Source organism: Rosa rugosa, chromosome 7 (genome assembly GCF_958449725.1).
Source record: "Rosa rugosa chromosome 7, drRosRugo1.1, whole genome shotgun sequence".
NCBI lineage: Eukaryota > Viridiplantae > Streptophyta > Magnoliopsida > Rosales > Rosaceae > Rosa > Rosa rugosa.
In genome coordinates this window covers 13,037,836-13,065,008 of record NC_084826.1, presented here as the reverse complement: position 1 = coordinate 13,065,008, position 27,173 = coordinate 13,037,836, and the positions used below count along the sequence as shown (strand labels likewise).

The window sequence follows — 27,173 nt, the reverse complement described above, 5'->3', positions numbered from 1 at the left end:
TTGTATTAAGTATTAACCATAGGTTAAAAAAAATGGTAAAACTCTCAATCCGTAAAAGCAGTGCAAGAACAGTGACACTGACGACGAGTGGGGTGATATATAAATATGTGCGGTAAAAAGTGGTAGTCTCGCTGTGTCTTCTCTTTGTATTTATTTTATTTTAATTTTGGTGTTATTTGGTGAGTGATCCTTTGGACTCTTGCATGATCCAAAAGGTCCTCTGCTTTCTCTTTTCTCTCTCTCTCTCTCTGCGTGTCTTCTATGGCTTTTTATCTTCTTCTGTCTCTGCCCAAACAGTCCTTGATTGCTTTTGCTTGATTCTTCCACCCCAAACCAAAACCAAACGAACGAACTACAAGACGAACGGACCAAGATTCTCAGCGTCCGACTCAGGAGATAATACGCTGCTTCTCGGAGAATTTTTGCCGGAAACTTCGGAGGCGCCGGGGTGCTGAGACTCGCTCTCGGCCCGTAGATCTTGATTCTCCGAAACCAGGTGCGGAGAGGCTTTTTTCAGAGTCGGTGGATTCTGAATTTTTTGTTGTTGTAACAGAGCAGAGTGTTTTTTCGGCCTCTTAGTCGGAGCGCTGGTCTTGTTTGAAAGAAAAAGCTTGGTGCTTTGGACTTGTTCACTCTCATGAAACTGAGGGTTTTGAAATTCTGAATTCTCCGCAGATATGGATTTGAAGAACAAGAGTCCAAGAATTCTCAAGATTTTGGAGTAAAAACGCGGCAGGAAATTTTTGCTGGTTGGCTCATGTGTGCTGTCTAAGGTAAGAAATTGTTCGAATGCAGTTCATTGATTTTGAGTTAATTTCTTTCGTTTTCGTGATTGAATTTTGTGTGTATTTTTTTTTTTAAACAGAAGAAAAATCTGATTTTGGATAATTTATGTGGCCTGCAGCATTTACTGAGAGCTAAGAAGAAAAGGGGGTTTGCAAAATTTTGATTCTTTTTCTTAGAGAGATTTGGAGATGATTACGTTTATGGATTCGAAAGAAAAATTGAAGGAGGGAGAGAAGTGCTTGGATCCTCAGCTATGGCATGCCTGTGCTGGAGGGATGGTTCAAATGCCATCGGTGAATGCCAAGGTTTTTTACTTCCCTCAGGGCCACGCCGAGCACGCTTGTGGCCCAGTCGATTTCAGGAACTGCCCGAGGATTCCGCCTTACATACTCTGCAGAGTCTCGGCCATCAAGTTCATGGCTGATCCTGAGACTGATGAGGTTTATGCCAAGATTAGGCTGGTTCCTTTGAGCTCCAGTGAGGCTGGTTATGAGGATAATGGAATTGGGGGGATTAATGGGGGTGATTCGCAAGATAAGCCAGCCTCATTTGCGAAGACTCTGACTCAGTCGGATGCTAACAATGGTGGGGGGTTTTCTGTGCCGAGATACTGTGCTGAAACCATCTTTCCCAGATTGGACTACTCGGCTGATCCTCCTGTGCAGACAATTCTTGCTAAGGATGTTCATGGCGAGACTTGGAAGTTTAGGCACATATATAGGGGCACGCCGAGGCGGCATCTATTGACCACCGGGTGGAGTACTTTTGTGAACCACAAGAAGCTTGTTGCTGGGGACTCGATTGTGTTTTTGAGGGCGGAGAACGGTGATCTTTGTGTTGGAATTCGGCGAGCCAAGAGGGGAATTGGGGGTGGGCCGGAGTCATCTTCTGGGTGGAATCCGGCGGGTGGGAATTGTGCCATGCCATATGGAGGGTTCTCTTCCTATTTGAGGGAGGATGAGGGGAAACTGATGAGAAATGGCAATGGTAATGGCTCGAATTCGAATGGAAGTCTAATGGGGAAGGGGAAAGTTGGTCCTGAATCGGTTTTGGAAGCTGCAACACTTGCTTCAAATGGACAACCCTTTGAGGTTGTTTACTACCCTCGAGCAAGTACTCCAGAGTTTTGTGTGAAAGCCTCGTTGGTGAAGGCAGCATTGCAGATCCGTTGGTGCCCCGGAATGAGATTTAAGATGGCCTTTGAAACCGAAGATTCTTCCAGGATAAGTTGGTTCATGGGAACCATATCCTCTGTTCATGTTTCTGAGCCTATGCGCTGGCCTGAATCACCTTGGCGGCTTCTCCAGGTACTGTGCTCCAAGTTCTTGTTGTCATCTTTAATTTCCTTTCTAGAACCAATATTCTTTACTGGTAGGTCTGATTTCGTCCATGTAATGTTCTGAGCACAAACATTAATGTTTAATCTTCTGACAGTTTCCAAATCAGCATAGAGAAATTGCTTTATGGTTCCTCTGTTAAAGATTAATCTGTCTATATATGAGCTCCTTACTTCTTTGTTGTGCTAGTTTATGGTTTCGCACATCATAATTTCTTTGGTCATATGAATCATTTTGGAAGCTTGCAATTGATCATATGTGCTTAAGTGCTTTGCAAAAGTTTGCTGACCAATTGCATTATAGAGAAGCCACTAGTTCTGGCTACTGAACATTAGAGAAGTACTAGTGTATTGCTGAATTATTTTGTTCTCAAAAGTTCGTTTTAGTGATCTGAATTCATATGGTACAGGTTAGCTGGGATGAACCTGATTTGCTTCAGAATGTTAAGCGCGTTAGCCCGTGGCTGGTAGAATTGGTGTCAAACATGCCCGCCATCCATCTGACACCCTTCTCACCACCAAGGAAGAAGATGAGACTGCCACAACACCCCGATTTCCCGTTTGAGGGACAACTTCCAATGCCGACATTTTCCGGCAATCACCACCTCCTTGGAACCAGCAGCCCCTTCGGTTGTCTGCCCGACAAAACTCCTGCTGGCATGCAGGGAGCCAGGCATGCTCATTACGGTCTATCCTTATCAGATATCCACCTCAATAAACTGCAATCAGGTCTATTTCCGGCTGGTTTCCCGCCACTTGATCATGTTGCTACTCCCACCAAATTCTCCAATAACACAATGATTCAAAGGCCTACCATGAGCGAGAATGTGTCTTGCTTGTTAACTATGGCACATTCTCCACAGTCTTCAAAGAAACCCGATGATGTAAAGCCACCGCAGCTCATGCTCTTCGGTCAACCAATACTTACTGAGCAGCAAATCTCTATGAGCTCCTCTGGCGATACTGTCTCACCAGTGCTTACTGGAAATAGTTCGTCAGATGGAAGTGGAGATAAAATGGCAAACCATTCTGATAATTCTGGATCTGCACTTCACCAACAAAGCGTACAAGAGCGATCATCCGGTGAAGGTTTCCATTGGTATAAGGACACTCGGCATGAAGCTGAACCAAATTTGGAAACTGGTCACTGTAAAGTCTTTATGGAATCTGAAGATGTAGGCCGCACTCTTGACTTTTCACAGTTCAAGTCTTATGATGAATTGTATACGAAACTGGCAGACATGTTTGGCATAGAAAATTCCGAGACACTGAACCATGTGCTCTATCGAGATGCTACTGGTGCAGTCAAACACATTGGAGACGAACCATTCAGGTATGAATCAATTACCATTCAGAATCTGCATATTAGCTCCTTTTAATCATTGAATGGATGGTGACATGGTGTATAAGGTAAGATGTTGATCATTTTATTGTTGAAGTTGCAGTGACTTTGTGAAAACGGCAAGGAGATTGACGATTCTAATGGATTCAGGCAGCAACAATGTAGGAATGTAAAGAAAGAATAAAAACTCTTGATTCAAATTGTACAGCTGGTTGATAATCCTTTGTTTATGTGCTGACATTTTACTCTTCCTGAAGTTGCGGGAGAAGTCGCACACCTGATTTTTGAGCTTCCAATCTAAACCTTTCCGGTTTCTTTGTCCATCTTCCTTTCTCGAAGAAGGAACATATAGCTTTCAAGAATCAAAACTCTTTAACTACAGAATCATCATTCCCTCAGCAGTTTTGTTGGTCTGGTTTCCATTTCGAGGTTTCTACTTGGTTTTTCGTTGCGAAAGTGTTTTAGTCTTCTAAGAAGGCAGTTTAAATTGAGTGAAGATGTACATTAGACATTTCAACTGAGTTTGAGTAGAAGGAAAAGTTTCCTATTTGGCTCGTGTCTTTTCCTTTCCAAATATATAGACTCTGTACTCGCAATGAAGTAAATGCAATTGCTTGGCCTTTTCTACATCTCTCTTCAAGCTGTATCTTTGGTTGGTGGGATCAAGATGCTTGCTTTTTCAGGTTTTTGTTTCTTTCTTTGCTCCAAATTACAGAATCCTGAAAAGGTCATCTACCAATGAGAAAAGGATCAAACTTTCTTCTCAAACAATTATGTTTGGAAGAAAAAAAGTGCTAGTTCCGTGCAAGATCTAACCAAAAAATAAAAATAAAAATTGGTTAAGGGTTACCTTCACCATCAGGGTTTATATAACAAAAGGGTTTTTCTCTTTCAAGCCGAGTTGACCTTATCATCCCAATTCTCATCACCATCATCTCCGTTGCCATGGAGGCTTGTTATATCAGAATCAAATGTTGTACACGACAACAGATTTTCAGGGTTTATTATACGAGCAAAGAAAATAAACAAGTAATTTAGTTGTCCCAATCTTGACGCCACAAAGTGTGGGTTATGTTATAGTAAATATAAACATCACCAACTACGAGTAAAATAGTGGGCTCGGCTTTTCTTTCTTTTCTTTTTTTTTGTGTTATGGGGATTGCAAAACAAAGTTGTCAAACACAAAAGTCAATAATAAGTAATGGGAGGGATATGAAAGCGAGGACGACGAAGAACTCATTCTGTCCGTTTGGTTAGTTTCGTAATCTTGGCCGCACGTGAGAACTCGTGGGGCCCCCACATGGGGGGTTTTGACGGTATTAAATTGTGGTAGTAATGGATGCACGTGTGGTCGACGTCAGCTTGGAAAGACAACGTTTGCTTGTGTTGCGCCGTTTCGTTGACCGGGCTGTTAATTTGTTCCTTTCCTTCTTTGTTTTCACGGCTTTGGTTGTCGAAGGCTGTGCATGACTGAGGAGATGAAAATGTCAAAAGTGAATGATTTTAATCGAGATCTTTCTGTTATGTCGTTCAGTATTGTTTAATATGCATTTATCATGGTATAACTAATTAACTACTAGTTAATAAGAGACTAAAATTAATTTTAACGACAATAGATGCGTTTAACACGAGAGAAAATAATGAGGTAGGTCTTTAGTCAGGTTTAATTATTGTCATGGTTCGATCTTCTTATCATGTGGTGACAGGTGTGAAAAAGGAGATGGTATTGTCAATAAGGAAGTACTGAATGCAGGGAGTTTTAGTCGCATATTTTCAATATTATGTAGTTAGTTTCTACCAATCACTTCTCTAGCTTATGGAACTGGCAATCTAACGATATTGGTGACAATCAATTAGCTTCTTTTAATCTTTTATTTAGCAATTGAAAGATAAGTCGTTTCACGTATTGTCTCTTTTTCCTTCAGGGTGTGAGAACAAAATATTTGTTAAAATAGCCAAAATAAATTTCGGTTGCGAGGGTAGATCGAGATGCTTTTTTTTTTTGAACAAGGGCCGGTGCGGCTGCCCTCAAGCCTTCATTAATGAAACCGGAGAATACAAGGGGGGGACATTGTGCCTAAACCCCAGATTACAATCTGCAACTAGAGTACATCCAGAAAAAAATTCATGAGACGACTCAACTAAAAACTTGTACTCCAATCCACACCAACTAGCAAAGAACGCGCGACAGACGGTTCTATTTGCTTCCCAGCGGTGACACAACGGAAAGATTACTCGAACTGCAACTTTAATGCAGCAAAGCGTAATTTCCATACTACCAGCTTTCCTATCATGTTGCCACATGAATCTCCATCCAGTCTTAAAGCAACGCATTCAAAGAAAGAAACAAGCAAAGCAACCCAGTCTGTAATTTTCTTTCTTTCTTTCTTACATCTGGGAAGCTACCTTGGATCCCACGCAGCACCTAGACGAGAAAGGGATTAAAATATTAGGGTTTGATCGATGCAGTTATTTCCATTTCTCATGATGTCATGTCTTTATGATAATTTTATATATCGAACATTAGAAACTGGTGGGTTGGTTTTATAATATAATGGTGACTATCATCAACTCAGTCGTTTTCCTTCCAATTAATAGACTAGGACCAAACACATGTAAATCCCAGATGGATAATTCTTTGGTAGACCCAAAACCAACAACACCTACACCTTTAATAGTGTCCATAGTATGTATGTATTTTCATACTACTAAAACTGTATTTTAATTTCTTTCTAACTTGCAAGTTTGATAAACTAGCTAAATGCATACAAGTGTCTTTGACCGGATTAAGAAAATACTTTCAATTTAGATTTTCTGGTATTGGTACTTACTTCTTAATTTGATAATTGTTAAGTAATTGCAGAAAGCATTTTATTTGTAATGGAAATTATGGAAGGGTGCTTCACTTTAATGCCTTGGCACCGACAGAAAACACAGCTCGGGACACAACTATTCTTGATGGCCCCTATCCTTAATTGGTTGCATCATGTGATGTGAGTTTACTCAAGAAGAGGGAGATTTTTGAGAACCTTAACGTATGTCATTACATATTCATGGAATTAAGTCTAAGTATACAAACAAAGTAAACACCTTTCGATTACATCAATTTAACACAGTGACTATAAATAATGACCGGACTCCAAATTTTTTTTTTTTTAGTTGTTGATGGTTTTCATCATTTTGCAATTTGCACGTAGAGTGAAGTAATGTAAAATTGAATTGAGAATTTCAATTACAGTATTCAATCAAATATCCTATTAGACATGTAACCGTTGTACAACAAAACTTAAATTGTTTGAGCGATAATAAGCTTAATTTGTTGGCTGGGTCCTCTCTTCTTTAAAGGTATATTTAAAAGGATGACTTTTATAATTTTCTCTCACATAGTTTTCCATTTATCAAAACCAAAAAACTGTTAGATTAGGACCTCACTACAGGAAAATGGGTCATTCACGACGCAAGATTTACGGCGTGCATCAAATGCGAGTCGTGAATTGTGATGACCTGGATTTCTGTTATTTAATTTTGGTAATTAATAATGGACCAGTCGTACGAATAATTATTATTGTGCTTTATTCGTAGATTGTTTGTGAAGTGGAATGGTTTTCGTACGTATAAATATTTGAATTTCACAGTTTAGGAGGTCGTGTGAAGTTTGACTTTTTATATATTGGGATTCTTGGAAAACTTCCTTCACAAAAGTTGTAGAGCGCGTCGATACGAGTTCGTGGACATGCGGAACGTGGGAATCGGAGTTCGTATGAGGAAGTTATGGCTATCGGAAGAAGTTTCCGTTTTAGTATAAATATGGAAAATCAGAATTTTATTTCATTTTTCCCTTTCCTTTTCCGGAAAGCCCTCTCCTCTCTCTCTCTTCTCTCTCGGTCGGCCTCTTCAGAAACGAAAATATCCTGCTGACCCGACCCGAACCCGGTGTTCCGACCCGGCCGGAACTCCATTCTCCGACGATCTCTACTGGCGAAACCTGCACAGAACGACTCGCCTTCTTGCTCTGGTCGTCTCTGTGGTGACCTCGAGCGACGATTTTCGGTGGAGGAAGCGCAGCAAGGCGGTGCAGTTCGTGGTTTTTCAACCCGACCGGAAAACGCAGCTCCGACGTCGGCGGCGCTTCAACCTTGGCCTGGGGAGTTCGCAGCAGCCTCCTTGTGCAAGCTGTGGTGGTTGTTTGGAAGGATACACGTGAAAACTCGATCAACTCAGTTGGGTTTACTGTTCACGGCTTGTGAGGTAGTTTTCGATCCCTTATGGTTGTTTTCTGACTTCGAGCTAGTTATGTGTTGGCACAAGCATGCTTAGATGAAGCTTTTTGATGTTGGGAGTTTTGTGAAATATTGAGTTTTGGTCGGCGGCGGTGCGCCTCCGTCTGTGGCGGCGTTCCGGCGGTGTTCCGTCCATGTATGAGACAGTTTCTGGTATTATATGTCTTCTACTCGTTGATACGAGCGTTTCGATATATAATATGCAAGTTTTGGAGTTCGAATGAATTTGTTATGATTTTTATCGTTTCATATCGATAAATTTATTCGATCCGTGAGGATTTGAGTATCCGATCGACTTGTGGTTTGGACACATAGATCATGGAAGTGTTCCGGTGACCTTGGGAGGTCTCGGATGTGGTTTTGCCTCGATTGGCGCCACTTTGGGGATTTTAGTCCAAAACAGGGGTTTCGGATTTAAATCAAATGTGAATCGTTACTAAGTGGATACCGTTGTGATTAGGTACTTGACGAAGTATTTGGACGGTTAATTGGCGGATTGACCGTTTTGTTCTTGGTTGAAGACGCAGCGGGAATTCAAGGTGAGTAAATCTCACAAGGATCTTTATGAACAAGAAGTACCATTATTGTTTTGGCGTTAATTATTTAACTGCAAACTATAGTTGGTATTAGTAGGCATTCCTGAGCGAATGACTACGTATATATATATTTACGTGAAATATATATATTCTTGTGGATGGTATTTGATGAATAATATGCATGATGATGCTTATATTATTGTTGAATATGACTTTCATGGAAACAATATTGTGGAAAAAGATGTTTTCTATTGTTGAAATGTATTGATGTTTGATGTTACATTTTTGAGTCAAGCGTGACTCATTTAAATGTATTGGTCTTTGTACCAAGAGTCACAGATGGTGAGCAGGGATAAGGAAAGCCGAGATTAGATGTTAGTAACGTTTTAGGTCAGGTGTGACTTACTTAACGTTCGACTTTGAGACCGGACGGGGTCTGAAGGTCATAGGTCACAGATGGTGACAGGTTGCAGATGGCGACCTTGATGTTTGATTTCATGATCAGACGGGGTCTGAAATCATATGTCACAGATGGTGACAGGTCGCAGATGGTGACCAAGGCAGGAAATTGGTAATCACGTCCTTGGTAGGACGAGTGATTACGATTTCAATAGAGCTCTAGTCTGTCTGTCATGATAGCTTATGGGAGTAACGGTCGAGGTTGCTTGAGACTCATAGGTATGCAGCTTAAAGGAGAGTTCTGATGGCATTCTTCTTTAATTGTCTAGATGAGACTTGAATTGCTACTTGATGGTTAAGTTAGCAAATAGGGCATGGTCATAGCGGTGACTCATGTTGTCCTTTCTATGGAAAGGATATGGAATGTTAGAAGGAAATCATGGTGGCATGTTCCTTAAGTAGATTGACGTGAGTTGTTGATTGATGTTCATGAGTTACTCATACGAGCTTGAAGAAGCTTACCGGGTTTGTTGTTTGGCAACCCCGGTGCACCATTCAATGGTGTAGGGGCTAATCCTGCAGGTCAGGAAAATCGTGGCTGAAGCTGAAGGAGCTTGTTGGCAGCAGAACGGGTAGGAAGCAATTTTTGTTGGCTTTGCCAATATATAATTTCCGCTATGCAGTAAGCTCTGAGGAGCATTTACGTTTTATTTTGTGATGACAATTTAAATTCGTAAATTTTTGTAATATATAACTCTGTGGAGCGAGTGTATATTAACTTGGATGGTTCAGTGTATCAGTAAGTACTTGTTTTAAGGGAAAGATGTTCCAGGTATTTGTATTGATGACTGAACATTCACGCATGTATAATTATGGGATTATATATATCGATTTTTATTGTTGTTAAAAATCAGGGGCGTGACATGAATGAGTATCATTTACGACGTGGATTAGATGCACGCCGTAAATCTTGCAATTTTTTGAAGAAAATTACGGCGTGTTTGTAAAGAACGCCGTAAAATTGTACTTTTATTGAAATTTACAGCGTTTTCTTGTTGGACGTTGTGATTTCATCGCATAAAAAATTGTCTCATTTAGTCACTTATAAGATAGGCCCGTTACAAGAATCACAAACTCACCTCGTCTCTCTCACTCTTCTCGCTCACCGCGTCTCTCAAAGCGCAGCGACCTCCTCCGACCTCCCATTGCTCTGGCCTCTTCCGACCTCCCATTGCTCCGGCCTATTCCGACCTCCCATTGCTCCGGCCTCCTCCGCTCTCCCATTGCTCCGGCCACAGAAGGTACTTTCTTCTCTCCCATCCACAGCTCTTGTGTGATTGTTAGCTTCGAAGTTGTGATTTTACATATTCGGTGTTCGATTGTGGTTTTCTACAAGTAATTGCGGTTGATTCTTGAAGTTTTCTTAGATTGAGCGGACAAAGGCGATCTCGAAGTTTCTGAGGTATCTGATTGGCTCAGTCGACTTTGACTTCGTATTGTTCGGTTTTTGTTCTCTTTGATTCGATTGGTAGGGTTTTGTTTTGGTCTTGTGTTCTTAGTTTCTGATATGCATTTCGTTAATTCGAGACTGTAAAATCCGAGTTAGGGAGGTTTTGTGACTTCGAGTGTATTAAGATTAATGCAAGTTTGAGATGCGGTGAAAATTTGAGAGTTGGGAGGTCATTGAAGAGTTGCTATAGTAAGATCTAAGAACTTGGATCTGCAATTGACTAGTGTATGACTTTGCTGATTTGATATGAGTAGGAAAACTATCCCTGCTCAATTTCTGTTTGTTGTGATGGTTTGTATAACAGGTATGAATGATGGAAGGAAATTCGGTTGGTCGTAACTGCCGTGTGGAATTAATAATGGCAATCTAGCAGAATAGCTGATTATATTTGTATAACTGAAAATTCGTTGACAGATTTGTTGCTATGATCATGAGACATTGGTGCGTGTTAATGCGACAAGATTAGATATGAATGTCGGGTTGTTTAAGGCTTTTGGCCTTGTACAATGTCTGTTCTGAAGTGATATGGTCATAAGTGATTGTGTCCTGTTTTATGAAACTTTCTTACTCTTTCAACTTGCGAGGGAGGTTCCATGAAGTTATTGTTCTAAGGCAAATTGATCAGGTGAATAGCTTTTGTAATTAATGCTACTGGAAACAATGGCATTCTTAGATTGAGCTTTCCTCTCAATTTGTTTCAGTTCTAATCTGAGCTTATCTTGTATGTATATGTTAATTGAGTTTCAGTTCTAATCTGAGCTTCTGCAAGTAATAGCTAGTCTCCCTGTGTATATATATAGGATCGATTGTTTGAACCTTTTGAAATGCACAAAATCGATTGTTTGAACCTTTTGAACAGCTTTCAGATTTTCATTTATGGTTCTTCAAATCACCAAAATCACGTGCAGCAATTTCTTGCAAAACTTTGGGGCTGTACACCTGTGCTATTGAATGATAAACAGTAGAAATAGTCCATAACACAATCATCCGATGAATGTTCCATCATCTTTTCTTGCAGTCATACAATTTTATGTCCTGTAAATTTCATCATGAACTGTCAGACGTGCTAGTCATGATACAGACATGCAGATCTTCGCCATTCTCAATTTTGATTACTTCTTTTTTCCTAGTTTTGTTATTCCTGAGATAAGTGGCAAGCCCCTTCTAAATTTTGTGTTGTAGGAGAGTTGGCTATTCCCATTCTCTTTTAAATCAGATGCCGATGTGTATCACTAATATATTTAGTTGGACTATCATCTTTTTCATCTTGTGATACTAACTGATGGATATTTGTACTAACTTCCTTACTGGTCTCCTTTCTGTTAAGGGACAAGTAGCTTTTTTCTATCAATTTGTCCCCTTCTTCTCATTGGTCTCCTTTCTGTTATCTGATTATAAATATGTTATTGATTGTTTGCAAATATTTGCTTCAGTACCAGATTAACTTTACTACATCATGTCCTTACTTTGTACCTCTACTTGACTCTAGGGGAGGGAATATAGTGGCTGACTTGCTTGATGCTAAGGAAATTTTACTGAAGCTTGATGCTAGTTTATAAAGAGGGGTTGTTTCTTTGTTTGTTGCAGAGGGTTTTGTGGGTTTTTGAGATTTTTGAGAGAGAGAGAGAGAGAGACTGTGTGGTGGTTTTGGCATTTACACATAAATAATAAGAGGGTATGGTTTGAATCTGGGTTATTTTCAAACTACATGTCCAATATGGTCAACTTTAGGATAAAGATGAAATTTGGAGATTGGGTTATCTAGATGAAGGGATATTTGCTATCCTTCTGGTATTTAGTTTACAACAAGTTATTTCAAAGTTTCAATGACTAAACTTAGAAATTGTGGTTTTGTTTACCTTCAATTGATGTTAACAGGAAATCGGAGTAAACTCTATTCATTGTTCTTTGTCTGACAGACTGAAGCTATCACTGGAATTCCTTTTTTTTTTTTTTTAAATTATTTATGCAGTGCAAAATTCTCCTCGCTGTTGTAAGACCAAAGTTTTCACTTCTTTGTGAATATATCCCCTCACTTTGTTCTGTAATCATTTGAGCATTGGTTTTGTTTAGCATTCATGTGAAGTCCTAGAAGTATCATATTTGAAGTTGCTGCCATTTATTAGTATGATGTGTAAATATTAGTTTTGGACCAATGCAGATACAATATTCTTTTGTTTGGCTAGCATTCTTTTTCTATTTGTATACTTTATGAAGTGTAAGTTATATGATTGTTTCCTCCTTGCAGGTAAGCAATGGAGGCGAAAGCAAATCAAGAACATTACCGATAAGATGTTTGATCATTTCAAAAACAAGATAGGAAGAGCATATATTAGATTCGAGGATGGGCAAGTTTTAGACCTCTTTTTCGTTCTTGCCTCTCATTTCATTTTGAAGGCCTTTTTTGTTATGGCTTGAAGAATAGTTTATCAACATTGGATTAATTTGAGTTGTTGAATATAATGGATAATTTTATAAATTGCACATTTTCTTTGTCTACTTAACTTTTGGGTGCTTAAGTTAATGTAATGTGGAAATGTAAAGAAAAAGTAACATAATAGCTCACTGAAATGGGAAAAATATCCAGGAAAAACAAACAAATTTACGGCACGCATTTGTCCATCTACGGCGTGCATAAATGTTGATTTACGACGTGCAAAATGTAAACTTACGGCGTGCATGTGTTGATTTACGACGTGCAAAATGTAAAATTACGGCGTGCGTAAGTATTGATTACGACGTGCACTGGGGTCGTCAGTTTAACATTTTCAAATTGGTGGGAAGAGATTCACGACGTGCTTTTGGGTTCATTTACGGCGTGCTTTTTGCGCGCCGTGAAATTCAAAAATTGAACTCGATTTCACGACGCGGTCTATAAGGGCGCGTTTTTGCACGGCTTTGCGCGTCGTAAATTGTAATTTACGGCGTGCTTTGCACGTCGTGAAAGACATATTTTCCTGTAGTGCCTAATTAATTAAGTAGACACCAAGTGTCATCTATCTATGGGGGAAGATTCAGTGCACCGACTTGCACTTGCATCGACATAAATGGATGATTAGATTATATTAAATACACTCTTAGGTTATTAATGAAAATATTAGTTATAAATATCAAGGGTTGAGATCATCTTATAAGTGTTGAGTCATTTGCACCGTCGGTGCATAGAATAATTTTATAAAGGGAATTCATTTCCTTTTCTTTAAACATATTAAAGTTCAGCTCATTCAATTTTTTCAAGTGGGTATTCAATTATTTGCCACCCCCAATGGCCAAAGAAAGTACCAAGTTAATTAGGGCAAAAACCCTAATAGTCAAATAACCAGCGGTCAAAGCAGCTAGAGAAAAGAGAGACAAAAACCATTCCCAAAGCATTGTTTGTGTCGCACTTTGTTTTCAGAACCCACTTTCCACTCCACCACACCACCATACATGGCATGGTTTCGACCTAGAACCCTTAAACAAACACACATTGGATTCAACTATTCCATTCATTCATACACTCACAGAGGGAGGAGGCTTATAATTTTGTATTGGCTGTCTTTGCTTGCTCGCCCATGCATGTCGTACTCGGAAAGTCTTTACTATCTTAACCTCACGGACCATGAGATGATCGAGTCTGATGAGACGACCATCACCGAGGGATTACTTGACTTCACGACTACGTTAAGCAAGTGTACGTCAGGTTCTGCTTTGAATCCCACTTGGACTCTGGAAAGTTTTGAGAGATCCAAGTAACGGGAAAGAGGGCACTGTTCAGGGGGACAAGCTAAGTGTGTCATCATTAACATTGAATGAGAGTATTGGCTGAACTGTCTGTTTCTGATAGCTCCCATGCCCCTATGATATGTGACCCCTCACTTTAGGGTTTGTTATTGCTACTTGCCAGTTGCCAGCTCCATGTTCTTTTTCTCGAGCTTGTCCACTTCGATCTAACAGATGAGTACGTCCAAGAGGGTTTTTCCCTTGTACTCCTTTAAGGCTTTAGCCCTATGGATGAGTCATATATGCAAATGATATCCTTCACGGTACGTAACAACGTAAGGTAAAGGTTTAGGATATCGTTAACTTGCCAAATTGTAACATCAGGTGTCATTTGGAAAAACATGCAAATGAAAACATGTCGTTCAAAACCTACCATCATTGTATCAAAGGGTATGCTAGTGACAGCAATCGCTTACCTCGATCTTCTAGCCTCCCCTCCTCCGTTAGATTTCTTTTTGGCGATGAAATGTTTAGTAATCTTGATTAAAAAGTAAAAAAAAAGAAAAAATGGTGTAAGCAATGTGCATACGAATTATCTAAAACAAAAACTAAATAAGTAAACCAAGTTACTGTATAATTACACATTTTTCGATACTATTTTACTTTTTTATTTGCGTATGTAGCTAACAAATTCATATATCATTGGACACATCAAGTTGAAAAAGGTGTTATTACCTCTATGTCTTTTTCTTATTGGTTTTATCTGATTTCAAACAAGGTGCTTGATTCTTGAAGTCATAAAAGCAAAGCCTACATATGTAGAGATTGAATTCAACATGATACTAGGCATTAAGTACATATATAGAAGTACTGAATTCAAGAGTCTACAAAGTAATCAAACAAAAATTGTTAATGCTGTTTTTTCTTTCTCAAGATCAATGAGTTAGGTTTGAAAACCAGGTGAGTTCTTATCTGGTGGCTGTTTTTTTTTTTTTTTTTTTTTTTTTTCAGATGCAGAAAGAAAAACATGAACCAAACTACAACACGAAACCTCTCGGAATGCCCCGGCCCCGTTTGGATGGCAGGAAATCATGGTATGGAATGAGAATTAATTTCATTTTCCATTCAGATGTTCCGTTTGGTTGTAATTAAAGATTGGAAATGAAATAAAAAATAAGATTTGACTGGAAATTGACTCCCTCATAAAGCCTGAATAGAATTACCTAGTCAGGGGTGGTATTCTATTTCCATTTCCCACTGTCAAAGGCAAAATTACATTAATTATCCCTCTAAAAATTTATATTCCCCACCAATACTCCTTATAAATTGATGTACTTTAATTAGTAAAAAGGCGTTATTGAAAATTATAATTTCATATTCCATTCTTATAACTTACCAAACACTACAATAGAAATGAAAAATTAATTCCAAAATTTAATTTCTAGTAATATTCCAAAACACTCACATGGAAATACCAAAACATATTCCATTCCATATCCATCTGGAAAGGAAAATAAATCCTTTTCCAATTTTGACATTCCTGCGAACCAAACCGGGCCTAAATGGAATGCTAGGGACACAAACAGGGGAAGGCAGAAAAACCAAACAGAAGGATTAGGTCTTATCTGGTGGCTTTCGATTCCTTCCAGCACATTCTTAATAAAAAATGCAATCATGTGAGATTTTTTTTCCTTCCTTTTTGATGGGATGCATTGACATCAAATTATGTTTACGCGTTTTTATAGTGAGCATTTATATCTAGCTAACTCTTATGTTGGCCACATTCTTTGTTTGGTTATGAACTAAATCATAATTTTGATATAGTCAAGTTTTATTCCCATTATGTTTAAAAGATTTAAGACCCTAGCAACATGCTCCTCCCATATGTCATAATCACACTATTGTTGCACAATTTATTGGTTTACCATGGAGTCTGATCTAAATGTTTATTGTAAGATTAATATTACACGCAAGTGATGAGTTCAATTGAATCAAATTGAAAGGTTTGTTTGATTCTTTGGATAAAAGAACGGAATATTAATTCATTATTACTAGTTGGCAACAAAAAACCATACCACAATCTAGAACTCAAAAACTTCTAATAATATACGTAGAATCTACTTGATTACTTGTAATAGATAGCGTAATAGTAAGTTTTATTTTCTTTGTTGGAGTGTAATGTACTATGCGCCAAATATCGAAATATGCTTATTTAACTATAGAAATTAAAGTTACCTACACCAATGACAATCTTAAAACAAATAACTACACCAATGATAATTCTAAAACAAAATTAAAGATCGGCCACAAATCGGTAAGACTCTATTTTAGGGTTATGGATTTAAACTGAGAGAACTAAAAAGAAACATTTCTTCAATCTCAAAAACAAGAATAAAAAGGTTATGTTTTTTCGATGAAAGGAAAAAGGTAATCTGTTTTTTTTTATTTTTTGACTTTGTCAAGGCAATTTGTTCATGTGATGTAGATTCTTCATCTGAAATTAATTTGTGCAATCAACAAAAAATAAAAATCACAAAACTAGCTTAGTTGGGAGAAAGCCTTGTTTGTTTCACGTAGGGATGGCAAAAATCCCCATCGGGTAGGGTACCCATAGGGTATTCGACCCTAACGGGGAGAAATTCGGGGGAAATCGGGTAACGGGGATGGGGATCCCCAGTATTTGAATTCTGAAATCGGGTACGGGGCGGGGATGATATTTTTATCCCCATCCCCATACCCACCCAATAAGAATTATCTAAAATATATATATATATATATATATATATATATATTATTTATTATATATATTTTTGATATTATTTATAAATAAATATTTATATAAACTTCATCTTTTTGTCAATATTTAAATTCTATTAATAAATATGTTCAAAAAAAGGAAGATTCTTTTAATAAAAGATCTTTATCAACTTGTTAATTTTCCTTGATTGAAATAAGAAATTTATTTTATTTTGATGTTTGATTTTAACTTCAGATTTTACAATCCATAATTATTTGTATAAATTTTTATATAATAAATTAGTAATATTATTAATGGGGATTTGGGCGGGTACGGGGACCTAATCCCCAATGGGAACGGGGACGGGGAATCCCCAATATCTTATTACGGGGATTGGGGAGGGTACGGGGATGGAGAATGAGGTCGGGTATGGGGATGGTAATTTAATCCCCTTACCCTACCCTCCCCATTGCCATCCCTAGTTTCACGGATTTTAAGCTCAGGAAAGGGAAAGTGCTTACTTTCCTGTGTTTGGTAAGTGCAAGGTTAGGAAAATGCTTCCTCTTGCAAGGGAAAATAGGAAGGAAAATGAATCATTCCATTCTCCTAAGGAACCATTTTCCTTTCTCATTTCCTAGTATTTATTATACTATTTGTATGGCTAAAATAATTCTATAAAAAAATAAATACAAATTTTTTACAATTATACTATTAGTTATTGATTCCATTCCTTACCGTTATCAAACACAATAGTAGAAATCTTAATTTTCCTTCTCGATGAAAATACAAAAGTATAACTTTCTTAAAAAATTAATTCCGTGAATCAAACGAAGCCTTTAATATTAGAGTGGAGAAGGATTAGGGTAGACGTTATGGGCCTACCTAAGACCTTACCAGCACCGGAGGTGTACTAATCAATGAAACCCCGAAAACCCGACTTTTTCTCTCTTCTGGAATTTTCTGGTTATGGTCCCTCTCATGTTGTTGTCCTTTTACCCCAAACAAAGGCTCTTCCAAAAACGACACAGATTCTGATGACGCGCCAAACTATCAGGCCCGTGCTGTGGTCCCCCCACCTTCACCTTCTCTCTGCGACCGACATCCATATGCAATTGCAGGGTACACGTTTCACAGTGAAAGCGACCCGTCGTATAAATTTGTAAAGATTAACCGGGTAAGAGAAATGGGTCAGAAGAAGAAACCCCAAACCGGACGAATGATGGACTACAGTTTGTTACTGGGCCTTCAAGGTCGACCCAGCCAGAGCACCAGTCATAGACGGCAATAGCATCCCTGTTGTTTCGAGGATGAAAAATTCTTACATACGGCAGCCGCACCACCACGTGGCCGTGCAAATTAGTTTCTGCAAATTCCTTTCCAAAACAATATTTGTCTAGGTTCAATTGCTTGACCAACTTCAAACCATCCACAAGAGCTATGGCTTCAGCTTTAATAACAGATCCAACATTGCAAGATCTGGAGGAACCAGCTATGAAATTACCCCTAGAAGCAGTTTCAAGTAAGTTTGGTGAAACCAATATCATTCCCCAGAATTTCTTGGTGGACAAGTAAAACGGACAGACTTTCAATGAGATTATTTACATACTTTTTGAAAGAAAGAGTTTCCTAGAAAGAATACTCCTTAATATGACAGAAAACAATCATCGAAAGTTTGATTGTTAAGACTAAAGACTATGAACTTCAATTCTCACTAGTTGGAAAGATTGGTCAATACTGAACCAAGTTTGCAGCACCAGAGAGCTTTTTATTTATTTTTATTTTTAACAACACAGTGGGAACCTAAAGAAAAATAGAGATGCAAAACAACGGACTGAATGGATCACCAAATTTGGACAGCTAGACACTGGCAACTCTCCTTGAAAGCCTCTACCGGGTTTGGCAATCGAATAGAAGTTGCTTAGTAATTGGAAAGCTCAAATAAATCAGAATTACGAGGAGCATTAAAAGCTGCCCAAGGTTATACCAAAGAAAAGCAGAACCAGCATATAACTCGACAACAAAAAAAGAAAAAGAAAAAAAGGAAGCTGAACAGAGACACCAATATTACTCCGATACTGCTTATGTCAAAGAGTAAGTTATACAGCTTGAGTGCTTATGTATCATTACTACACCGAATTCATTCAACCCAAATGTATCGAGTAGACATTGAAATATAAGTAAACAAAGAACTTATAAAGTAGTTTCAGAAAATACACATAATCTGCACCATCCTCCAGTTTTGCACTCCATACAGCACCACCTCTTATAAAGACTATGCATCAGTCCCACGGCCAGTGCATCGTTACAATGCCTGAAAACACATAAAATTGTGTTAACATCCTGAAACATCAAAAGAAAAAAAAAAAGTTGGGATGCTTCATGATATGATAATAAATTCTTCATCAAAGAAACTACTGAGGGATATACAACCCATACTCTATTTATTTATTCCTTCCTTTCTTTTCTTTTGAAAGAACTTGAGCAAAATCACAAGCCACAATGTATCAGATCGTGACAAAAGCAAAAACCAGGGAGGGAACCTTGCTCAGTCAGATGATCGATTGTTTGGTTTAGTATAGCTGGTCTCAGAAATCACTCAATATAAGGCAAAGCATCAGAATGCTGCTTAACCAGCACATTAAATAGCAGTGTTGCAGAGCAGCAGAAGGCATAAATACTATCAACTATTAAGAATTAGATGATAAGGCAAAAGTCCTAGCCAAAAATGGCTTCAGTCCTATTATTGGGCATTCTAATAAGCCTGGAGACTGACATAGTCCAACTACTGCTTTACATGGTCACAATTTGCATACTCATGCTGGATAGAACATGGCTTGAGCATTGGTAGACAAGATGTTACCAGCACATGCCAATATTATGTAGAGGTCAGTTAATTTTCCAACCTACCAGGATGAACACCTATTGGAATCACTTGCACTCTTAACCCAGAGACCTAGACAACCTTTAAAATAAGTCCAGTATACGATAAACATTAGAACATGACAAAATCCTCATTAATCTACCATAATCAGATCCATTACAAGCTTACAACCAGCTAATACATGCATAAACAGCAGACCATTCGTGCAAGCAATTAGTTCAGAGCCTCATAAACAATGAGTTAACTTTTTTGGTCTAGACAGTGCTGCTCTACAGCACAAATGGGACAGCCAAGGAGATCAAAAGATTTGTGTCCATTTACCCAAGCTATATTAAAGGAAAGCCTTAAGAGAATAAGTTGTTTCTGAAAGGTAAGAATAGTATCCTTTACACAAGTGTATGTGTATGACTTTGCTTCACCAAGACATTAAGGAAGTACAAAACCTTGGCTTCACCAAGACATTAAGGAGGACAAAACAGCCTCGAAACATAAAGTTGCCTAGCTACTCTCATTCATCTTGTCACGACTGCTCCCTGTTTCCAGAATGAACAATACTAGACTTCTGTCGACAGTTTACAAGTCCCTAAAACTAGATGGGAAGCCACCAAGTGTAAAACTTATCCAGTTAACCAGACTGTGTGCGGTGTTTGCTGCCAAAAGAAAAAAAAGTGTTCTGGGAGTTAAACTTATGTAGTTTATAATCTAGGTTTATGAGATTAAGCATTCCTTCACTATGTCACATCCATATACTTCAATCTCTAGGCAGCACAACCAAAACTAAGAGTAGTAATTACCAAAATTGACAAGGAAACCAAACAATACATGCACGATCGCACACCATCTATTAACTTCTCAACCCTGCTTCACTATATCACACCCATACAATCCAATTTCTAAGCGGCGCAACCGTAATGAACAACTAGTATTCGACCAGGAAATTTGCTTGACTATATCATATACTCATATAATATAATTTCTTAGAATCAAGTCAAGAACAGGTAATTATTAAACTCCGAAAACAAAACTAGGTCATACAAGCAAACCCTAAAAATCCAATTCACCTAAAAAGAAAAACCCTAGATATCAATCGAATTCCAGAAAATTGAGCAAATATAACAAAATTCAGCACGAGACTAGATGAGAATCGGGACCTTGTTCAGTTGTAGTAGAGCTCGAGGCCCATGCCGTCATGGACTTCGTAATCCCTGAGAGTGATGTGGTCCTTGTAGACGTTGTACCACTTCTGGATCCGGATCTTATCGGCTCGGGTACCCGTCTGAGCAGCCACCAGCTTCTTCAGGTCGCCGATGGTGTCGTCCTCGTTGCACTTCACCTTCACCTTCTTCCCCAGACGATCGTTCAGCACCACCTCGATCATCTTCGAAAGTCAGAGAGAGAGAGACCCTAAACAACCACCAGGAAAATATAGAGGGAGATTTTTTGACGCCACATATTATGAGAGATATTCCTGGGGCTTTCTGGTCTTTTCATGGCGGTTCCTTTTGCCTTTTTCTTCTTGGTTTAGCATATTACATCTCTATTGGGCCAGGTCCAACCCATACAGAAAAAGCTAAGGCCCATAATGGAGCTAGTTTGACCGAAAGTTTGAAATTTTAGTTTTGCATTTAGAAACAAGAAAATATCGAGCAGTGGGTACTTAAAACTAATTTTAAGGGGCTGAGACCAGTTACCCATTTTTAACCTAATATTTGCCCAATCACTCCACCTTTAACTGTTTGTGCCCACTTACCCAATTCTACTGTGTCATGACTCATCTAGGCTCCGGATGAAATTGTTATTACGGTAGTGCCACTACACTAAAACCGCACGACTCGTCAGTTACCCATCTCTATCAAGCGTCAATCTGGGTCAAATCTCTTCCTCCCTCCGTAACCGATTCGTTTTCTCTCTCTGCCTCACTCCCTCTTTCACTATCTCTCCCTCTCTCTCTCGCTCTCACCTGGATTCTGACCGTTCTACGGCGACGACGCTTCAAGGTCCGGCAATTTTTTTCCCTTCTTCGGCTTCGAAGATATCTAAACAGGTAAAAACACAATTTCCGACTCCGTTTTCCAGTTTTTACATGTTTTCTGAAGAACCTATTACAAAATCTTACGTTTAAAGTAATTTGAAGTTTCATTTTGGTTACATTTCTGTGAAATTTCTCGAACGACTTTGCAAGTTCCAGAATCGGTGAAAATATAGGGTGTCTGGTATCCTCACTGAGAAAATCTGATACGAATGTTGCTTGTCGATTCATTTAGAGAAAATGAGGTGTTATTGAACGCCTATTCTGGGGTCATAACCATAAAAGTCGTAACATTAGTGCCCCCCAGTAGACTTTGTATTGGGGGCGAACGATGACTGCTTTATTTATTGACGGACTGAAACTGATATTCCACAGTAAATGTAGTGTTAAACTGCAGTAGTCGATAAAGGAAACAAAATTGTGTGGTTTGTGTCAGTCTACTGGGGGGCAGTAGAGATATTATTGACCATCATAATGTTGGTTTTTAGACATTAACTGTTGCTTTGAGTGTGAATAAATTCTATAAACAGCGAAATATAGGAACCGGTGTAATGTTTGATGGAAAGTGTGAGGTTTGTGTCAGTCTAGTGGGGGGCAGTAGACAGATATTGGGGTGCAGTATGTGAATACTTGAATCTGTTGCAATTTCTGGTGGTTTAGTGGGGGCAGTAGACTCATTACTTCCCCCCCAATTCTGTCTTCCTCAGAAGACAGTCATCATCTCTTGTTGATTCTAAAACAAATATTGTGTTTCTTTGTGATGATGTGCAATACACTGTGAATACTTGAATCTGTTGCAATTTCTGGTGGTTTAGTGGGGGGCAGTAGACACATTACTTCCCTCCAATAATGTCTTCCTCAGAAGACAGTCATCATCTCTTGTTGATTATAGAATGATCATTGTGTTTTGTTTTTCTTTGTGATAATGTGCAATACACTGTGAATCTTTGAATCTGGTGAAATTTCTGATGGTGTAGTGGGAGGCAGTAAACACATTACTACTCCCCAATAATGTCTGCATACGGGGTCAGAACCATTTTCTTTACTATTTTAGAATGATCATGTTGGTTTTGTTTTGGTGTAGAATGGGTAGACCAAGATTCACCATAATGAGTGACTCAGAAGAAGATGACAGGAGTTCAGAGAGTTCAGATAACTGCACTGATACAACGTTTAACCAAACCCTGCAAAAAAAATTTGACGACATCAGAAAGAGGAAGCGACAACAGGCAGAACATCATTCTGATCAAGAATCTGCTGAAGAAGAAGTGAATGAAGATTCAGGACGACAATCAGAAGAAGAATCCGAATCAGAAGGTGAACAGACAACGAAGAGGTTCGTAATCAAAACAAGACAACAACCAAAAAGGAAACCTGTTCAAGAGGAAGAGGATTCAGAAGAAGAAAAAACAAAGAGGAAGAAGGCCAAGAAGAAAAAGAAAGCTGAAATCAAGAAGGAAGAGCAGAAAAGTGAGACCCAAAAAGCAAAGATTGAATGGAAGCAACAGAAGTGCACGCTCAGTGCATTCTGGAGAATGGTCAATGCACACAAGGATAGAATACCAGACAAGACAAAGGAGATTTTGAAGGGTACAGACTTTGGAGAAATGATGGAACCGTTCTGGCAGGACAAGATAACCGAGATCCAGCTACACAAGCATGAAGCGGACCTGGAGATACTCATGAGGCACTTCGACCGCACAGACAACAAGTGGAAGTTTGGGGATGTTGTTATGGAAATAACGGAGGAGGATATCACGACTTTATTTCACCTCCCGGCCGAAGGAGAAGTGTTCAATGTGAACAGGAGGGTGGTGAGGGAAGAGATGGAAGACTCTCCAATTTTTGGCAGCCCTTTAAAGACGCATGCTGTCCTCAGAACAAAGGTGGAATCGTATTTGGTAACTGAGTTGACAAAGCCGGCAAAAGAGAAAGATGCCAGGAAGATAGCCGTGCTAATGATCACATATCTATTCAGCACATTCTTTTTCACCCGAACCGGTGCTCAGATCACATGGGATATGGTCGCCGTATGTGAACGGATTGAGAAGATAAACATGTACAACTGGCCAAGATTAATTCTGAACTTCTTGATGGAAGGGCTACAAAAGTATAGGAGGAACAGTCCATCTGTTTTGAATGGATGCCTTCTTCTCATATATTACTGGTTCCTTGAGAAGACCAGGGCAAAGACCTGGATACTTGGAAAGCAGAATGAAACTCCACGATTCATCCGATGGTCGATAAAGGAAATATTTAGCCTGGAACAGCTGTACAGGAACGAGAACTTAGCCGTGGTAAGCAAATTACAAAAACATTACATCTATGTTCTTTCCAATGTTTACTACACATTACTGACTTGTTAAATGTAACAGGATCTGATAAAAGCTGGACCGTGGCAAGGGAAAATTGGACTGGAAGACCTCGAGATGGGTGATGAGGTGCAGGACACACCAAACTTTGACAACTGGGTGAGTGGCTCAACTGAGCTTGTCTGTTGCCAGAAATTGGGTTGCAATAGATACATTATTGGGACCCAGTAATTTGTTGACACATGTTCAATTATACCTTAAACTAAGCCTATGACATGAATAACTGATGTTTGTTTGTTAATGTTAAAAAATTGGCTTGTTTAAAATGAAATATGAGCTTCTATGGTAGTCTACTGGGGGGCAATAATATTATTACTGGCCCCCAGTAAACACATTATGGGGGACCAATAACTTACAGGTTTTGGTTCAAATTTTGGCAGGTGCCCCAGGCAAGCCAAACGGAAGAGGAACAAAATGAAAGGCTGACGGGGAATATCAAGGAACTAATCAGGGAGATGGAAGCAGCAATTGGTGAGTCAAAGCCCACCAAAGAAATGGAGGCAAAGCTAGGAAGGCTTGCCAAAGCAAACGAGGAACTGAATGCACAGAACAAAGATCTATGGGTCAAACTAAAGGTTGCCGATGAGAGGATTAAAGAGCTGGAAATTGAAAAGAGGGCAAAAAATAACCTCATCAGGGCGTTGTACATCCGGCTTGAAAAGGAGAAAGGAGAGGTCCCCCCACCACAAAAACAACTTGAGATAGTTCCTTTCATGCCGAAAGTGGTCCCCCAAGATGAAGTTGAGGATGAAAATCCAAACTTTGGACAAAGCGTAGGAGAGGAGACCCATTATGCAGCCAGTGTGGGAAAGTCGACGGACACGGTGACGTCAGCGTTTCCTATTGCAGAGGAAATACCTGGACAACAAGATGAAAGCCGTTTACAACCGGGGCAACAAGTACATGGGAATGAAGAGGAAGATGAACAGCTCGATAACATCATAAGGATTATTGCTGAGAAGGAAGCGATGGGAGTAATGGGAAAGGAAAAACCGAGGGAAGGGACCCCAGCCAACCAGGAACCACAGAAGAAAACTCCGGAGATACATTCTATAGTGAAGAACGTGAAGACATACCGGAGGGCTGCCAAGAAGGCTAGAGAGGAGGAGTGGGAGTACGACACTCCGGAAGAAGCAAAAATTACGAAGAGAGCTGCACCTAAGAAAGCAGGAATCATGCAGCAAGCCCAGAGAAAAATGTTGAACAATATCAAGATCAAGGGTGTTAAATGCGATAAGCCAACATGGAGGACACTGGACCCGGCAGTGGCAAGGCACTATAGAGACTTCTTCAACGTTGCTGTGAAAGACACGTAAGTACACAGCCTGGTTTAAAATGGGTACAACAATTCAATTTCTGTTTATCATATTGATAAAATCTGCATTGGAATCAAATGGTTTTGTTTGAATAGGACCGAAAACTGGACCAGCATTGATCTTCTACGCCGGATCACCAAGCACGACCTAAGAGTAATCATCCAAGAGGGGGACATCGAAACTGATGTAAGTCTTTCAATGAAAGGCTCCATTTAATGATTTACTGCCCCCCAGGACAATGATTACTGCCCCCCAGTAAAATGCGTATTTCACTCAATTTTCCTTACTATTGTTCACCTTTAATGTTCTGATGAAAGATCCAATGACCCAATTGCAGGTGATCAGCGTTTATATGGACTTGTTGAAGTCTGATGCAGAAAAGCTAAATGCGCAAGTGGGATTCCTCACAGTCGACGCAGGGGTAAGTAGCCTAAACCAAACACATTGAATTCTGTGTTTTTTGGAAAGCAACATTGTGTATTAGTCTAAATTATGGCATACAATTTGTGTTTATTGGGGGGAAGTAATCATTCTACTGGGGGGCAGTAGAGTGATCATTCCCCAATTTTTGGCACTGAATATATATCATTTTGTGTTTTGAAGATGTTCTGTTTATTTCTTTCGTATTGGATGTAAATCAAGTGGTATATGTCGGTCTATTGGGGGCCAGTAGGCACATTTTTGCCCCCCAGTAATGTGTTTTATTGTAGTCAGGAAAGGATTATTACCCAAAATTTTTTAGTTTGACCTTGAATTAACTTGGTTACGTTCTGTATGCAGTACTATGCTATAAAGTATGAACAGACCAAAGAACAAGATGAGGACACTAGACCTTTTGAGTGTGGTGTCGAGACAATGATTTATGAACCCCTGTGGTCAGTCTTCCGTTTCAAAAAGGTGCTAGTACCAATTCACCACACAACAAGCATGCACTACACATTGCTGGTAATTGACAATGAAACAAGGAGGTTCACACATATGAATTCATTGAGGCCACCAATCAATGAATTCACCAATGAGGAGAAGTACCAACTGAATGCAGCAAGAGTGGTATGTAGTAATTCCACAAATACAGATTTATGTTTTCCATACTGTTATCATGCTTTTGTTGAACTAAAATTCCATGTCTGCAAAAAACAGGTAAAGCACATACAGAAATTCATACATGTTGTGAACTTGACTAAGATGAGAATACGGGGCGAAAGCCAAGATCCAAATATCACTCGAGAAAAATGCAAAGGCGAAGATGATAAGGAAAACCTGATTATTGTTGAAGAAGCAATGACCGAGGAGGAAAAACAAACCAGAAACTGGATCTTACAGAATAACGTTGTGGAGACAGACTATGAACTCTTTGAAGACTTTGACTGCCCGCAACAGAACACATCATCGTAAGTAAATTAAAGCAACCTAATATTTGTCATAATAGTTGTGTAAGATTTGTCGTTGCTGCCTACATTCATAAACATAAATTATTTTTACTTTTTTACAGTGGTGATTGCGGGCCCTTTATGCTCCATTACATGGAGAGCATAGTAAATGGCATAGAACCAACCAAGGAAGGCGGGGACAACATGAGGAAGAGATTGCTTGAGAGGTTCATGCACCTACTATTGGGCAGAAAGTGAGGAGCGAGATAAGATATAACATATTTAGAAATGTAGATTTTGTATCCGAAGAGTAGGGATTGTAAAGTTCTCGTACTAGCCTTATCTTGAAACTATGGTGAAATGAACTGCATTATTGGGCTGACTTCAATTAGAAGCATGCACCTTACACAAAATGATCCAAAGTAGACATGTTACTACCTCCCAGTAATTTGTTGTTTGTAGGTCAGAATACTATTGGGCCCCACTAATATCCCCAGTAGATGTCCAGAAGTCACTCAGTTGGCAACATTTGAACAGGGTTTCAAATAAGTAGATGTCATCTTTTGGAAAATTGACT

General features: G+C 39.1%; 3 protein-coding genes and 1 long non-coding RNA gene across 5 annotated transcripts; 3 read left to right on the top strand and 1 right to left on the bottom strand.

Moving 5' to 3' along the window:
- Positions 1 to 207: 207 nt before the first annotated feature.
- LOC133720464 (auxin response factor 18-like) lies at positions 208 to 4,091 on the top strand. 2 transcript variants are annotated; one of them, XM_062146792.1, is made up of 5 exons: positions 208 to 496; positions 676 to 773; positions 905 to 2,093; positions 2,533 to 3,455; positions 3,562 to 4,091. In XM_062146792.1, exons 3-5 carry the CDS (start codon positions 975 to 977, stop codon positions 3,635 to 3,637), a joined length of 2,118 nt encoding a protein of 705 aa, XP_062002776.1. In that variant the 5' UTR covers positions 208 to 496; positions 676 to 773; positions 905 to 974; the 3' UTR covers positions 3,638 to 4,091. The 2 variants fall into 2 exon arrangements, with proteins under 2 accessions (XP_062002776.1, XP_062002777.1); XM_062146793.1 differs by having other exon boundaries at positions 210 to 773; positions 3,568 to 4,091.
- Positions 4,092 to 9,798: 5,707 nt separating this feature from the next.
- On the top strand, positions 9,799 to 12,675 carry LOC133721483 (uncharacterized). The gene is made up of 2 exons (XR_009852217.1): positions 9,799 to 9,980; positions 12,438 to 12,675. It is a non-coding gene; the product is annotated as an uncharacterized LOC133721483 (long non-coding RNA).
- Positions 12,676 to 18,669: 5,994 nt separating this feature from the next.
- LOC133721741 (ubiquitin-like protein 5) lies at positions 18,670 to 20,949 on the bottom strand. Its single transcript, XM_062148432.1, has 2 exons — positions 20,661 to 20,949; positions 18,670 to 18,939 (listed from the first exon to the last, which is right to left on the bottom strand). Exon 1 carries the CDS (start codon positions 20,885 to 20,887, stop codon positions 20,666 to 20,668), a length of 222 nt encoding a protein of 73 aa, XP_062004416.1. The 5' UTR covers positions 20,888 to 20,949; the 3' UTR covers positions 18,670 to 18,939; positions 20,661 to 20,665.
- A 4,925-nt stretch (positions 20,950 to 25,874) lies between these two features.
- On the top strand, positions 25,875 to 26,854 carry LOC133722869 (uncharacterized). Its single transcript, XM_062149728.1, has 4 exons — positions 25,875 to 25,895; positions 26,007 to 26,276; positions 26,367 to 26,617; positions 26,719 to 26,854. The coding sequence occupies exons 1-4, from the start codon at positions 25,875 to 25,877 to the stop codon at positions 26,852 to 26,854; spliced, it is 678 nt and encodes a 225-aa protein (XP_062005712.1).
- The last annotated feature ends 319 nt before the right edge of the window (positions 26,855 to 27,173 follow it).

Coding starts and splice junctions, on each gene's coding strand:
- LOC133720464 (XM_062146792.1), top strand. CDS start 975: ATGATTACGTTTATGGATTCGAAAGAAAAATTGAAGGAGGGAGAGAAG. Junction 2,094..2,532: donor CACCTTGGCGGCTTCTCCAG/GTACTGTGCTCC, acceptor CATATGGTACAG/GTTAGCTGGGATGAACCTGA. Junction 3,456..3,561: donor ATTGGAGACGAACCATTCAG/GTATGAATCAAT, acceptor TTATTGTTGAAG/TTGCAGTGACTTTGTGAAAA.
- LOC133721741 (XM_062148432.1), bottom strand. CDS start 20,887: ATGATCGAGGTGGTGCTGAACGATCGTCTGGGGAAGAAGGTGAAGGTG.
- LOC133722869 (XM_062149728.1), top strand. CDS start 25,875: ATGTCGGTCTATTGGGGGCCA. Junction 26,277..26,366: donor AACTGAATGCAGCAAGAGTG/GTATGTAGTAAT, acceptor TGCAAAAAACAG/GTAAAGCACATACAGAAATT. Junction 26,618..26,718: donor CCGCAACAGAACACATCATC/GTAAGTAAATTA, acceptor ACTTTTTTACAG/TGGTGATTGCGGGCCCTTTA.